General features: G+C 37.6%; 1 protein-coding gene across 4 annotated transcripts in view; it reads left to right on the plus strand.

Moving 5' to 3' along the window:
* Positions 1-16,203, plus strand: part of VWA9 (von Willebrand factor A domain containing 9) — a 53,149-nt gene that overhangs the window by 16,961 nt on the left and 19,985 nt on the right. For 3 of the 4 annotated variants that reach the window (XM_006886647.1, XM_006886646.1, XM_006886645.1), the window contains 6 exons: positions 6,821-6,976; positions 8,087-8,205; positions 8,630-8,772; positions 12,459-12,551; positions 14,012-14,156; positions 15,464-15,597. In XM_006886647.1, the coding sequence (XP_006886709.1) occupies positions 6,821-6,976; positions 8,087-8,205; positions 8,630-8,772; positions 12,459-12,551; positions 14,012-14,156; positions 15,464-15,597 (790 nt within the window). The remainder of the gene's footprint in view (positions 1-6,820; positions 6,977-8,086; positions 8,206-8,629; positions 8,773-12,458; positions 12,552-14,011; positions 14,157-15,463; positions 15,598-16,203) is intronic. The other variant, XM_006886648.1, reaches the window with a different exon arrangement.

Below are 16,203 nucleotides of genomic sequence, written 5' to 3' on the forward strand. Positions count from 1 at the left end.
CAATGAATGAATGGAATTCCAAAATCTCTTTATATGTTCATTGAAATTAATAATAAATTTTTAAAAGTGGTTATTAGCTAGAGTTTGTTATACTTTGAACATTTAAGTGTCAGAGTTTAGACTTCTGTGCTAGTATTTGATACCCTGTGAAATGAGTCTTTGTGCCATTTTTTTAGATAGGTATGTTAGGTACCGAATCAGAGGTCTTGTTGTAGTACAGTTAATTAAGTATTGGTTATGTTTGTTTCAGTCCTTTTTTAAATAAGAGATAGGGTATTATGCACTGAATTGTGCCCTCCAGCAGCCTACATTATGCAGATGATACAACTTTGCTTGCGGAAAGTAAGGAAGACTTGAAGCGCTTGAGGCAGAAAATCAAAGACTACCACCTTCAATGTGGATTGCATCTCAACATCAGGAAGACACAAATCCTCACCACTGGATCATAAGCAACATCATGATTGATGAAGAAAAGATTGAAATTGTCAACAATTTCAACTCACTTGAATCCACAGTCAGCACCCTTGGGACCAACAGTTAGGAGATCAGGAGATGTATTGCACTGGGCAAATCTACTACTGCTAGGAACATCTCCAAAGTATTGATAGCTTGAAGACTTAACGTGCTCCTGATTTAGGCCATGGTATTTTCAATCACTTGATAGGCCTCTGAGAGTTGGACAGTGAAGAAGAAAAACAAAAGTAATGCCTTTGAACTGTGTTGTAGGAGAACAGTATGTAATATCCCATAGACTTGCAACAGTGAATGAGTGGAAATCCAAAGTCTCTGTAAATGTTCATTAAATTTAAAATTAAAAAAAAAAAAATATCCCTATAGACTGCCAGAAGAACAAACATTGGTCTTGGAAAAAGTGCGACCAGAATGCACTTTGGAAGCAAGGATGGCAAAGCTATGTCTCACATACTTTGGGGATGTTGCTAGGAGAGGCTGTTCTTTGGAAAGGGATATCATGCTTGGAAAAGTAGAGGGTCAGTGGAGGAGGGGAAAACCTTCAGGCAGATGGATTGACACAGTGGACACAGTGACTGGCAGTGGGCTCAGATGTGTCAGAGATGATGAGGATGGCACAGCTTATAGGTCAGGATTCAAATCTGTGTTCATAAGGTCACTATGAGTCATACTCAATGTTCCATAATAACAAAAACAAAATAATATATGTAAGGAAGCCCTAAGGGTCTAGTGGTAAGGAGTTGTACTGCTCTCTCAAAGGCAGACAGTTCAAATCTACCAGCTACTTTGTGGGAGAAAGATGGGCAGTTTCCTTTCATCCAATTTACTGCCCCTGAAAACCTACTTGAAGGGTCTGTTCCGATTCTACAGTGCACAACAACAACAACAAAATATGTGTTATATAATCCTAACCCTAGAGTGGGAGTTCTGTAGGATAATCTATAGGGAATTACACCATTGACCGAAAGGCCTCATCTCTCTGGTACCTCAAAACTGCCATTGACTTCTCAGGAGAAAAATGGGCAAACTCCATACGATTTACAGGTTTAGAAATCGAGTGGTCACAGAGGATGTTATTCGAATGGCAAAAAGACACATGAAGAAATGCTCCAAATCACTGGCAATAAGAGAGACGCAAATCAAAATCACAATGAGGTGCTGTCTCTACAGTGACAGTGGCGAAGTTTAACAGGGCAGCAAAAATATATGTTGGAGAGGATGTGGCAAGAAAGGAACTCTTACACATTGTTGGTGGGATTGTAAAATGGTACAACCATTCTGGAAGGCAGTTAGATACTTTCTCAAAAAGCTGAACAAAAATTCCATATGACCCAGCTATTCCACTACTTGGAATATACCCTGAGAAAATCAGAGCTGAGGCACAAATGGAGACTGTGCACCATTGCAGCATTATTCACCATCACAAGAACATGGAAACAGCCCAAATGTCCAACCACAAACGAGTGGATTGAGAAATTATGGTACATTCACACAATGGAATACTGTAGTATTCCAGCACGCAGGAGCAATAACTTTGTAAATTATTACCTAATTTGGGAGGGACTAGAGAGCCTTACACTGAGTGAACTCAGTCCCACAGGATAAATATTGTATAAAACCATTATTGTAGAATGAGTATAAGGATCCAGGAGGGGTGGGAGAGGTTGGAAGCAGAGGGATGAAGATGTGCAGGGGGAGAGAGGGATTAGTCATGGAGTTGTACAATTTGATGGATAGGTTGAGGGGGAAATTGAAAGAATTTGTTCTTGAAAACAGTGGATTTGAATTTTGTAAATAAAATAGTAGAAAATAAAAACAAAAAAATCCAGTGGTCAGCCATGAATGGGTTCTGACCCAACAGTATTGTAATACATTTAGACAGGAACCTTGGTAGCACCACGATTAAGAATTTGACTGTTAGCTGAAATGTGGGCAATTGAAACTCAACCACACTCCTCAGGAGGAAGATCTAGCAGTCAACTTGCCTTTTTTTTTTAAAATAAATCTTTTTATTTTAATTGTGATTTTAACAAAAGTTTGCAGAAAAGTTAGATTTTCATTCATACATTGTTGCACATTTTTACCCCTCTCCCTCATTTCCTCCTATCCCAGTTCACTTTTTTTGTTTTTAAAATATTCATTCATTGTTGCACAATTATCTCCCTTCCCACCTGCTCAGTCCTCTTTGCAATGTACCTCTTACTCTGGGCTGCTGTCCTGTATATATAATGCCTAATCATACTATATTCCTTTTAAACTGTTCTTTTCTTCATCTGTCCCAGTGCAATATTCATTATCTATCCACTCTTTCCCTATTCTCCTCCCAAACCCTTATGTCAGACTTGCTTTATAATAGTGGTGCTGTGCAACATTTGTCCTTTTGTGACTGAGATTTCACGCAACATAATGACCTACAGGGTCACCCATGTAGTGTAATGGCATTGTTTCCCAGTGCTGATAGTATTCCATTGTATGAATATGCCATCGTTCTTCTATCCATTTGTTTGTTGATCGGTATTTGGGTTGCTTCCATCTCTTTGCTCTTGTAAATAACGTAGCAATAAACAAGAGTGTGCATGTATCATTTTGGGTAGTGGTTATAGTTTCTTTAGGGTATATTTCCAGTAGTGGCTGGATCAGATGATATTTTTTTTTCAAATGATGTTTTTATTTACAACTTTTTGAGAAAGTACCTAACCACCTTCCATAGTGATTGCACCAGGCAGTCAGCTTTCATATATATATATGTATATGTATATGTATATGTATATATACTATATATACACACACGTACACTATATATACTATATATACTCTGTGTGTGTTTTTAGTATTTCATGCATTCCTCAATTCACATTGTGTTTCACATTATCATTCCCATACATTGTTTTAGAAAATTAATCACCATTGATCCATGTCCATGATTACTCCACCTTTTAAGGTCCCTACTGGATCTTTCCTAATTCCTTCACCCCCTAGCTCTGTCCACAAAACTCTGCAGCCTTGAGATTCCCCACCCCTTGTAAGGCTCCCTCCTCCCTACTTTTTCTCCTTTGGACTTTGGTGCACATCTTACTAGTAATCCTTCTATTTTTACAATAATAGTCTTATGCAGTGTTTGCCCTTACGAGACTGAGATAGTTCACTCAGCATAATGCTCTCCATCCTTTCCCATGTTATATAGTATTTTTCAAAATCATTGCTCCTGAGTGCTGCAGTATGAATGTACCACAATTTCTCAAGCCATTTGTTGTTTGTTGATGGACATTTTGTCTGTTTCCATTTTCTTACTATTTTGAGTAATGCTGCTATGAACATTGGTGTACAAGCAGTCAGCTTTCTTTTTTTTTAAATTTATTACTAACTTCCAAGCGACTCGACGGCACATAACAACAACAGCAACATTATTAATTTCAATGAAAATTTACAGAGACTTTGGATTTCCATTCATTCATTGTTGCACTTTTCTCCTCTCCCAACCCTCCCCCCCAGTACACTACCCTCTTGGAAAAGTAAAAGAAAAATTCTTTCATTGTTTTACAATCCTTCCCACCAGGTCCACTCCACTATACAGCCTTCGCTCTGGACTCCTGTTATGACAAAAATACCTAATCACATATACCTTTTAAACCGTTTTCTCCCTCATCTGTTTCAGTGCAGTATACATTATTGAACCCATCTTTCTCGGTCTCCCCCCCAAGCCCAGGGTCAGTCCTGTTTTACAACAGTGGCACTATGCAGTATTTGTCTTTTTGTGACTGAGATACTTCACTCAGCATAATGTCCTCCAGGGTCACCCATTTTGAATAATATTGCATGAGTTCCTTGTTTTTCAATGCAGCCTAATATTCCATTGTGTGAATATATCCCACAGCTTCTCCATCCATTTGTTTGTTGATGGGCACTTAGGTTGTTTCCAACTCCTTGCTATTGTGAACAAAGCCACAGTAAACATGGGTGTGCATATATCTGCTTGGATGTCAGTTATGGTCTCTTTGGGGTATATTCCCAGTAGTGGAATTGCTGGGTCAAATGGTATATCTCTAATTTGCAACTTTTTGAGAAAGCGCCATACCGCCTTCCATAGTGGTTGCACCATTTTACACTTCCACCAACAGTGAATAACCGTTCCAGTTTCTCCACAACCTCTCCAGCATTTGATGTTTGCTGTTCTGTTAAATTTTGCTATTCTGACTGGGGTGAGATGATATCTCATAGATATTTTGATTTGCATCTCTCTTAGAGCTAGAGATTTTGAACATTTCTTCATGTGTTTGTTGGCCATCTGAATGTCTTCTTTGGTGAAGTGTCTGTTCATATCCTGTGCCCATTTTTCTATTGGATTATTTACCTTTATCTTGCTGTGGTGCTCAAGTATTTCATAAATTCTGGATGTAAGTCCCTTATCTGATATGTCATTACCAAATACTTTTTTCCCAGTCTGTGGCTTCCCTTTTTTACCCTGTTGGAGAAGTTTTTGGATGTGCATGCAGTCAGCTTTCTTAAGATTATAGCATTGAAGTCAGTTGAAATCCTGTGGTCAGAACTAGAGTTGGGCTGGGCTGGAGGAAACTATGAGGGGAGGAAGAAATTATAGCATTGAAAACCCCATTCTATAAAAGCGCAACAATGAATGAATGAAAATCCAAAATCTCTGTAAATGTTCATTAAAATTAATAAAATAATCTTTCTTTAAAAAATCACAACCCATTCTAACATTAGAAACCTATGGGGCAGTTCTACTTTGTCCTGTAGGGGCACTGTGGGTTGGAATCATTAAAGGGTTGGTACATGTGCATATAATTCCATCTAGAAATAGTGTTTTCTTTTTTATGTTAATAGTGCTGTTCTTTTATTTGTGTCCTGGTGGAGCAGTCCATAGTGTGTTGCACTGCTAACCATAAGGAGGAGCATCTCAGGCAGTTCTAATCCACCAGTCACTCCCAGGAGTGAGATGGACAGTCTCTTCCCATTGAGATTCACAGCCTTGGAAACCCAAAAGAGGGAAACCCTGAGTTGCAACCAACTTGATGGCAACAAGGTTTTTAGTTTGTATCTTAAACCAATCACTTTTGAGATACAAAAGGAGCAGATGAGTCATGGAAACAAGGAAGCAGGAATGAGGAGAAGATGGATGCTATGTGGTAATCAAGTAAAACTGAGACCAAGGGGAGCTCTGGTGGCCTCGTGGCAAGGAGCTGCAACTACAATCCAAGAGGTGCACGGTTCAAATCCATCAGATGCTCTGCTGGGGAAGGAGGGACAATCTCCTCCTGTACCAGTCAGATCTGATTTGACGGTACACTCACACAAAAAATAAAAATAAAAAAAGATCTTTCTGCAAAGTAGACAGAAAGAGAAAGCCTTCCCCATGGAGTCAGCACCCTGAATTTGGATTTAAGAAATATCTTTTGAGGCTAGTGATAGGCAAGGTCCCTGTGGTGATTAATTTTATAAAACATAATGCATGACAATGATAGTATATAACACAATGTGGATGAAGCATAGTGTGAAACACAATATATATGAACTTAGTAAATAAACCAATCTAAAAAATAAACATAATTAATCATAGTATATTTATCAGACATAAAGTTGTATAGGTTAACATTTTTAAACGTCTTCATTAAACCACTCACCTGTGGTATTTCTGTGCTAGCAACAGTAGATAACTAAAACAGTAGATTTGTCTAATATCCTCTCTCTTTATTTAAAAAAAAGTAAGTTTAATTAGATATGATAGAGTAAAATGAATAGATCTTAAGTACACAGTTCACTGAATGTTCACAAAGGTCTCTGCCCCTGTAACCCTTGGGAGTCCCTGGATGACACAGCAGTTAAACATTTGCTAGCTGAAGAACTGGTACTTTGTACCCAGCAGGGGCACTTAAGTGGATAGTCCTGTTGATCAGCTTCCAAAACCCACAGCCTTAAAAACTCTGTGGAGTGCTTTTGCTCTGGCCACACAGGGATGACCATGAGTCAGGGTCAACTTGATGGCAAAAAAACCCCGCCTCAGTTAAGAAAGAAACGTTTCCATTACCCATCGTTTCCTCATTGCCTTTCTGGTAAACACACTCTTGGTTGCACATTTCCTATTCTGATTTAACTTGACATTATCTGTTGTAGAACTTGTAAAAATAGAATCATACAAAATGTACCCTTCTGTGTCTATCATCTTTCACTTGACAAAATGGTTTTTAGATGTATTCAGGCTGCTGCTTTTATCAGTAATTAATTCTTGTAGAGGTAATTCAACATAAAATAATTAGGAAGAAATGAAAACTTTTGATAGATGGGACTGCTTTCAATAGTTGTATTTAATGTGCAAATCTCTTCTTGCAAACAGGTTGTCCTGGTGACAGATGGCTGTCTTGGCATCGGTAGAGGCTCCCTGAGGCATTCGCTGGCCACTCACAATCAGCGAAGTGAGAGCAACAGGTTCCCACTCCCCTTTCCTTTCCCATCTAAGTTGTACATCATGTGCATGGCAAATTTGGAAGAGGTAATCCTTTTACTAAGTCCTATTAATTTGACTAGATAAGTGGGGTTCAATGTGTGTGTGTGTGTGTGTGTGTGTGTGTGTGTGTGTGTGTAAGTTTGTGTGTGTGTGTGTGTGTACAGGTAACCCTTTTTTTTAAACCCCCAAACTTTCTGTCATCTTTTTCTTTATGGGTCACAGGAAACTCGATGACACAGAACAACAACAACTTCTGTTATTTTCTTCTCTGTTCAGGAAAGTTGAAAAGAAATAATAAATTCTAATACTTGGGTGCTGTTGTCCTCTGTGTATTTTGGACAGGACAATGCCTATAAGGGGTGTTAGATTAGTGACCTTTCATGGAGAGATTATAAATTAGTCTTTCTTCCAGCTCATGTGTGTATACACACACACACACACAAACACTCTGCATATACTTTAACATTGAACCTCATTGGTTTCAGCTGAGGCTGGTCACTAAAATACATTTGAAAAGACTATGGGTTTCAAATACTTCTTGAAATTCCAGAGCATTGTCCCATCAGGGAAGCACAACTGGCATTTTTAGCCATCTTATTTCTCACACAGACTCTCAATAATAAAAGGTTGAGTTGTTCTTTTTGGTGTAAATCTTTCTTTCCCTTATGATGCTTACCTTTGTTTCTCCAGAAATGTTGACAAAAGCAAGCTTGGATTTTCTTTCCTCCCTTTTGTTATAGTAACATCCTGATATGTGTTTCTAAACACTTTGCTTCCTGGTTTTTCCATTTGTTTGAGAGTCATTTAACCTTCCTTCACCTCAGTTTTTTATCTGTAAAATGCAGATAATGACAGTTCTTATCAAAAATGCTCTGGAAAGAAGATGCTGAATAAATATCAGCCGTTTGGCTTCTGTGCTCTTTGCAAAACACCTTGTGAATAGAGTAGCTCTATTGGTGTCATTTTCTATAACCTTCTTCTCTGGTCACCTTGAATCAAAATTGGAGTTATTTTCCTTCTCACATTGGCTATAAAAAAGGGGAGGAAAACACTCTATTTATTACCTGTGTGGTGGTGATTGGTTTGACTTTGGTGAACCTATAATAATCTGACATTTCGTACCAATTTAGAGAGGACATCTGTTTTACTTTGTAGCTTCAGAGCACCGATTCCTTGGACTGCCTTGAACGTCTCATAGATTTAAACAATGGTGAAGGGCAGATTTTTACCATTGATGGCCCCCTGTGCTTAAAAAATGTACAGTCGATGTTCGGGTAAGTAGGTGAATAGAGCTTTTTTGCCATCTTTACAATCCAGTATTAGAATTTAACAACCAGCAAGCAAGAATATCTACTTTACTTCTTCTAATTGTTATTTCATTTTCCCTATTCCACAGTTTTTTTTTTCCTCCCAGATAAAATGATTAGGAGTAGCAAATTTTTAAAGTTCATCTCTTTCTAGATTAGGCATGACTAAGTCTAGAATGACCACAGCTATTGATGTCCTCACTACAACACGGCAGTTTCAGAGATTAACTTGCTTTTTGGGGGCTTTTCCAAGTTAAGATTTGCTCTCCAAAAACTGTCCATTTTACTGTGTTTCACAAATGATTAGAATGGAAAATAAACCTTGCATCTGAAAGAAATTACTTTTCTCTGTATCATATTGCTTTCCTTGTAACAAATCATCATATTCTAGAAAACTGATAGATCTGGCGTACACACCTTTCCATGCTGTTCTCAAGTGTGGCCACCTAACTGCTGATGTGCAAGTCTTCCCCAGGCCAGAACCTTTCGTTGTTGATGAGGAAATCGATCCTATTCCTAAAGTCATTAACACAGGTAACCTTTTTTTTCACCCCCAAAATTTTTCTGTCACATTTTTCTTTATCAGTCACAGGCAACTCAACGGCACATAACAACAACAACCGTTTCTCTTATTCTCTTCTCTGTCCAGAAAAGTTGAAAAAAATACATAAATTCTGACACTTGGGTGCTATTGTCTTCAGTGTGTACTTTGGACAGGACAATGCCTGTAAGAGGTGTCAGATTAGTGACCTTTCATGGAGCAATTTCTTCCAGCTCGTTGTGAAGAGAAAAAAAAAATAGTGGCCAGATTGTACTTTGTAATCTAGTAGATCACTACCTTTAAAATCCTTGAGTTAATTCTTAGTAGAGATACTGACACTGAGTGTGTCCTTATTATGGTCAAATATGAATGGATAGCTTCTAGACTTGGCTATATGACCCTGAATGAATCCCTCTCTCCAGTCTTTATTGATGTGTGTAGAATCAGCTAGATGGTCTCTATACTCTTAGCTCCTCTACCTCTACTGTTTGTATTATGTAAAAGAAAATGTATGTGTTCCTGCTTTCACTTGGTTCACATTACCAGGAGATTCCTTTGTTGTTATTGCCAAAGTGAAGGATAAGTGGTAATGGCAAACAGTGGTAAAGACAATTGTGTTCTATTAGTAGTGGGTGGACTCTGAGTAGTGAAGACCTTCAGCTTCTTGGACATGTAAGCCATCTCTGCTCCAGTTTCTATTTGCAGCTTCCCCTGTGCCTAAATAGTGTCTGCCATTTAGTAACTATTCAGTAGATACTTATTCAGTGAATTCTTGAAATTGAGTAAATACAGTAAATGGTTGTTGTCTTGAGTACAGATTTTCAGGAATCTGAAGGGCTCCACACAGATTTTTCACATATCTAGTTCTTTTGCCTTATATGTAGGAGCCTGGTTCAGTGACTAAACGGCTCAGCTGATAACAGAACAGTGGATAGTTTGAAACTGCCAGCTGTTGGTAGAAGAAAGATATAGCAGTCTGCTTCCATAAAGACAACCTTGCAAACTCTCCTAGGCATGTCTACTGTATTCTTTAGGGTCACTAGGAGTCAAAATTGACTCAACAGCTAGGAGTTTGGGAAGGCCTCCTGGCTATCTGAAAATAAGACATGTTTCTCTTTCATTGTGAATAGACAGCGCTGTAGTAAGCTGAACTAATTTTTTCCCCCTTCAAATCAGATTTGTTTTTTTTACAGTATTACTTTCAGATACAGTGGTTTGGATTTGGCTAACCAAATGTTGCCTGAGGGAATAAATTTTAATGTATATATCTAAGTGAATTATAGTTAGCCCAGTCACTCATGAATAAAAGAGTATGTGAGGCAATTTTCTAAGGATTTTGGCTGCCCTTCTGTCAAGACAGATATTCACCAATACCACAATTCAGAAGCCTCAATTCTTCTGTCTTTGTGATTCTTTCATTGCCCAACTTTCACATGTATCTGAGGTGATTGAAAATACCATGACTTGGATAAGGTGCACCTTAGTCTTCAAAGTGACATCCTTGTTCTTTAGCATTTTAAAGAAGACTTTTGCAATCAGTGTACCCAATGTCATTTATCTTTTCATTTCTTTTTTTGCTTGTTTATTTTTTAAAAATAAAATTTTTATTTTCATTGTGTTTTAACAGAAGTTTATAGAAAAGTTAAATTTTCATTCACTCATTGTTGCACATTTTATCTCTCTCCCTTCTTTCTCCCTCCCCAAGTTGGTCTTTCTTTTTTAATACTAGTTTATTTACAAAATTCAAATACATTGTTTTCAAGAACAGATTCTTCCAATTTCCCTCATCCCTCCACCCATCAAATTGTACAACTCCATGATTAATACCCCCCCCTTCAGTGAAAAGAAAACCTCCAAACTGGGAACAAACATTTGGTAATTCCATCTCAGACAAAAGTCTTATAACGAAATTTGATAGAATACTCTTGATTTCTTGACTGCTGCTTCCATTAGTGTTTATTGTGAATCTGAGTAAAATAAAATTCTTGATTTTAGTCTTTTTCTGTTCAGCATAATATTGTTTATTGGTCCAGTTGTGAGGATGTTTGTTTTCTTAATAAGATGTAATCCATACCAAAGACTGTCTTTGAGCTTCATCAATAAATGCTTCCCAGTTAATTTTCTGCAAGAAAGTTGTGTCCTCTTATAGAAGTCCAGATTGAAGGCTGCATAGTGGGGTGGATTTGGGGAGAGGGATTGCATAACAATGAAAGAGTTTTTCTTTTCAAGGAGAAGAGTGAATCTGGGGGAGTGGGTGGGTAGGGAGAAAAGTGCAGCAATGAATAACTTTTGTTAAAATTATTTTTTTTTTAAAAAAAAGGAAAAAAAGTTGTGTCTTCTACATGTCACAGGGCATGAAGTCTAAATCAGTGAAATACTTTTGTTCACAGAGTATGAAGACAACAGAAAATTGTGAGCATATTTGATTTAGTTGTCCCCATTTTTTTTATTAGTAACTTTGTATGGGTCTTTTCTTTCTCGTATAAACTCTCAGTCTCAGATACTACATATAGATTATTTTTTAAGTCAATTTAAAATGTAGTAGACTTTTTCTCAGGTGGAGAAGATCTTGCTATTTTGCAGATTCATTTGTTATTTAACAAATTATTCATTTATTATGAGGTAGTGACAGTAACTCATTAATCAGAACAGCAGACTTTTGATCCTTAGCAGAATCCCAGTTCATAAAAATTCAGTTTAGAGTGTGTCTAAAAGAAAGACTGGAAAGCATTTCAATAAAATAGCATAAAATAAGCAGCTTTTCAAGAAAATCTATAGAGGTTTTTCTCTGATGATAAATAATGAGTTTCAGTTACTTCAGTTAGTCTTTTACATTCTTCAAGTATGCTAAGTTTATAATCAGGAAAAACTTTTTTTAAAAAGTACTTTTGATTGCAACTTTTTATTTTGTTTAGGTTTTCAACAAGATACTTTGAGTTTAACTTTTTCTTTTTTTACCTTTAACTTTAAAAAAGCAAACAAATTACTGTCTTTAAACCGTTATGTTAGCTTGGTTTTGTGGAAAATGTATATCTTGGGAAAATGTTTCATATCATAGTTTTCATCTGCAAAGAAGGGAGACGAGTGGGAGCAGAAGGATCAGGATAAGTAGGGGTGAAACCACAGGGTTGCCTAGTTTGGTGGGTAGAGGGAGGAGGGCAAGGAAAGGGGAAGGATCCAGGCAAAAAAAAAAACTGGGTAACGATGGGCAAAGTCCATTGGTGATTGATTTTATGAAACATGATACACAAGAATGATTGTATGAAACACTGTGAATGAATAATGGTGTGAAACACAATATATAACAAACTTTGTAAGCAAACCAATTTTAAAAAGTTAAAAAATCAATAAAAGGAATAGATGATTTTAAAAAAAAAATTATTGTGGTTTTTGAAGAAGTATTTTACTATACTGCCCCCTGGTGACATGACTACAGAGAGGATTTTGACCTTGCTATAAAAATAAAATCTAGATGGTTTATTGCATATATAATCTAAATTAAGTAAAAAGCAATTGTTGATATTTTTGGAGCTATTTAAAATGTGGAGAGTCATCCACAAAGACTGCTAATAACTTTATTGTTAAAAATCATTGTATTTTGTGTGTGAAATCTAGCAAATAGAAAATAATGTACTTTCCTACATCATGAATTAATTTTATGTTTATTCCTTCCTTTCAGATTTGGAAATAGTGGGATTTATTGACATAGCTGATATTTCAAGTCCCCCAGTTCTGTCCAGACATCTGGTCCTACCGATAGCGCTTAACAAAGGTGAGTTACTGTTCTGCTCCAGTGACAGTTACAAGATATCTTACTGAAATAATTTTACTCTATTTTACAACTGTTTTCCTGAGATAAAATTCACATATCACATAGTTTACCCATGGAAAGTTAGTGGTTTTCAGTATGTTTACACACATACCCTATAAAAGTTGTTCGTAATTTGTTAGGTAGTAGAATTTAGTGGAAAGAAACAGTTATTTCATTGGATTTAAAAATAATGGATGTAGTGGAACACTACTGTACTCTGGAAGTGAAAGATTTTGTTTTGTTAACAGTATTGTTTTTTGTTGATTGGTGTCGAGTTGAGAATAACTCAAAGCAACCCTATGAACAAAAGACCTGAAGCCTTTTGGTACCTATCATTTCTCAAAGTTCACAGTTCACAGAGGCATTTTGGTTAGGAAGTGGATGCCACTCTTGTTTCCAAACCTGTCTTAAACTGAAAGCTCCACCAAACACAGTCCACCATGGGTAACCATTATGCCATTTGAAATCCCAATGGCACAAGGTTCAGCAGCCCCAGGTTACCTCTGTATAGCATATTAACAGAGAGTGCTGTACCACTTAGAAGAATGTTCCTCTAAAATATGACAACCAACTTTAAAATACAAAGGCCTTGTTGACTTTAAACAAAAGGCTTCAATAAAAAAAAAACCAGTATAGTAAGATGTTGTTGTTGTTGTTATGTGCCATTGAGTCGCATACTACTTGTAGCAACTCTGTGTGTGTACAGCAGCTCTGAACCCTTCCCTGTCCTGAGCCAGTCAGTGTCACTAATTCTGACACACCAACTCCTATTGCCCCAGATACTATATCAGTCCATCTCATCTGGGGTTTTCCTCTCTTGTGCTGGCCCTCCACCCTTCTGAGCATGATGTCCTTCTCCAAGGATTATCAAGATAGAATTCACATGCATGTATTTCACCCTTTAAAAGGTATAATTCAGTACTTTTTTAATGAATTAAAAGTTATGCAACCATCACTACATTTCATTTAGAACTTTTCCTCATGCCCCAGAAAGAAACCCCATACCCTTTATCTTTCATCCTCAGTCTCCCACTAATCTGTTTTTCTCTTTTTAAGTTTTTACTTAATTACTTTTTATTGTTGAGTGAAAGTTTACAAACCAAATTCATTTTTCATTCTACTGTTCATCCACATTTTGTTCTATAACACTGATTCCTGAGAATAGTCTTCTAATTTCTATAAATTTGTCTATTCTAGGCATTTCATAAAAATAGAATCTTGAAACATATGAAAACTGATTCTTATATGGACAATGGGAAATTAAAATCAATTTTTCTTCTTCACTGTATTCTGTTACTATGTCATATACTTTCCTTTCAAATCTGAAAACAGCCGACAGTGTAATTTTCAGTAGGTTTGTTTTGTGGGTTTTGTTCCCTCTGTAGCTGGTTTCATGCTGACCTGCTTTCTTCTTTTCACAGAAGGTGATGAGGTGGGTACTGGCATCACTGATGACAATGAAGATGAGAATTCCGCCAATCAGATTGCAGGCAAAATACCCAACTTTTGTGTCCTACTCCATGGCAGCCTGAAAGTGGAAGGAATGGTGGCAATTGTTCAATTAGGGTAGGAAACTTTGTTTCCATTTAGTTGACAGAAAGGGGGGAAATGTATTCACTTAGTAAAGGGCTTCTCAGGCTTTTCTGAAAGAAATAGAAAGGTCCCTGGTTTTTTCCTTTTCTTGCCATACTTTTCTCAGCTCCCATCATTTTCTAATCTTCTATGTAATCACTTCCTACAGTAAGAATGGAGTAAACCTTCTTGTCACAGATCAACAGTTCCCACTTGCTTTGAGTTAAGTCCTTTCTCAGCTTGGTGGCTTCTGGCCATGCAGTGCTACTAAGTTGCTGTGGGACTTTAGGCAGGACTCACAGAGCCAAGGACCAAGGATGAGGATGTGGATAGCACCAGTTAGGCATTTCACCATGAGCCAGGCTCTCGAGGCACTTGGCATTATTTTAACTCATTTAATCACTCACAACAACACTATGCGAAATGTAGCAAGCAGTATAATCCCCATTTTACGGTTAAGGTAACTGAGACTTAGAGAAGTTAACACGTTTACACAGCTAAGATTCTTATGCATGCGCTCTAACTCCAGACCCATGTTTGTAACTGCTCTGCTGTGATCCTTTCCTAAGGAAAGCCTTTCCAGTTTTCACATTTTCTACAGTTTTTGCTTCCCTTTTCCACAATTTCTATTACTAGAAACAGGGAAGTGACTGATCCTTTCTGACCTGGGTTTGACTAATGTAGAATGGCAAGAAGTTAATATTATTCAGAGGAAGCCTGTTTCCCACTCTTCAAATTAGTAGTCCAGAAAAAAGAATGAAAATCTTCTTAATAGGAGTAGCCTGTGGTTTTCTTTTTCTTGCTGCCTAAATTACTTAGATTGGCTCTGATTATAAGAATCACCTGGCGTCCTTGGAGAACCCGAGGGAGAGGCTCTTTTACGTGACCAAGTGAAGGCCTTGTGCCCTGTTTTAGAAGGATTCTATGATGGTGCTGCTGGGAAGCAGCTGAAAAGGTTTCTGGGCTATAGCCCTTAATCCTCTTTACTCCCTCGACAGCTCCTTGCTGCCCTTTGCGATGTTTATTCTCTTTTAAGATGGCTGTTGATGTTCATGTATACATAATTTTACCTGATTAATAATGTGTCCTAGGGGAATTGTAATTCTATGGGGCAGCAGTATGCATTTTTTGGCACGGGACTTGGCTCTGGTAAAATAATGTACCTGATTTTCAAAACTGAAGCCCCTGTTGCTAAAAGGAATAACAACATACTAGACATGGAATAAAAACAGACTGGACTTATTTAACTTGTCAGCCCCAGGCTTGATATTCTTCTCCTCTTCCATCTTCTCTCCATTTAGTCCTGAATGGCATGGAATGCTGTACTCTCAAGCTGACAGCAAGAAGAAATCAAACCTCATGATGTCTCTCTTTGAGCCTGGTCCAGAACCTCTCCCATGGCTAGGGAAAATGGCCCAGTTGGGTCCTATTTCAGGTACAGTACCGATCACATTTTACTTATCTTGACTCTGCCCTCTTTCTCTCTGCTGTTCTGAACATCCCTGGCTGTGCAGTGGGAGATATGTGTGAGGTCTGTTACCAGAGTGCTGTTGTTTCTCATGTCGACTATGTGTATAGAGACCCTCAAGAGAGTTTGAATGTTCAAACTCTTTAATATCCACAGCTCGGGACACCAACAGTTCTGAGTAAATACAAACATTTTAACTGCTTAGCATGAGCGATTGCACTGCATAAACTGTATTAGCTTAAACATAAATGCCCTGCAGTCATTTCTAAATAATTTAATCTCTTCTTGAAACTGTTTCCCTTTTCATTTAGTTGGCTCTCTTGATATCTAACTTACAGCTGACAGCTTTTTCTTTGGCACGTTTTCTTGCTCTTGTTGTCTTGTCTCAATTCTCAAAAGGACTGTTCTTTTCATTCTCTTGAATTGTCATTCTCTCTCACTCTTGGTTACTGCTTTGGCTGTTGTTGTTGTGTTCTGGCAAGTCAGAACCGACCCATAACTGACCCTCCAGCAGGTTTGCAGAGGTGGTTAATTGCATGGGAGGAGATTGCCCATCCTTTTCCTGTGGAGCAG

The sequence above is a fragment of the Elephantulus edwardii genome, unplaced genomic scaffold, assembly GCF_000299155.1.
Source record: "Elephantulus edwardii isolate Elephantulus edwardi_28Jun2011 unplaced genomic scaffold, EleEdw1.0 scaffold00050, whole genome shotgun sequence".
Lineage (NCBI taxonomy): Eukaryota > Metazoa > Chordata > Mammalia > Macroscelidea > Macroscelididae > Elephantulus > Elephantulus edwardii.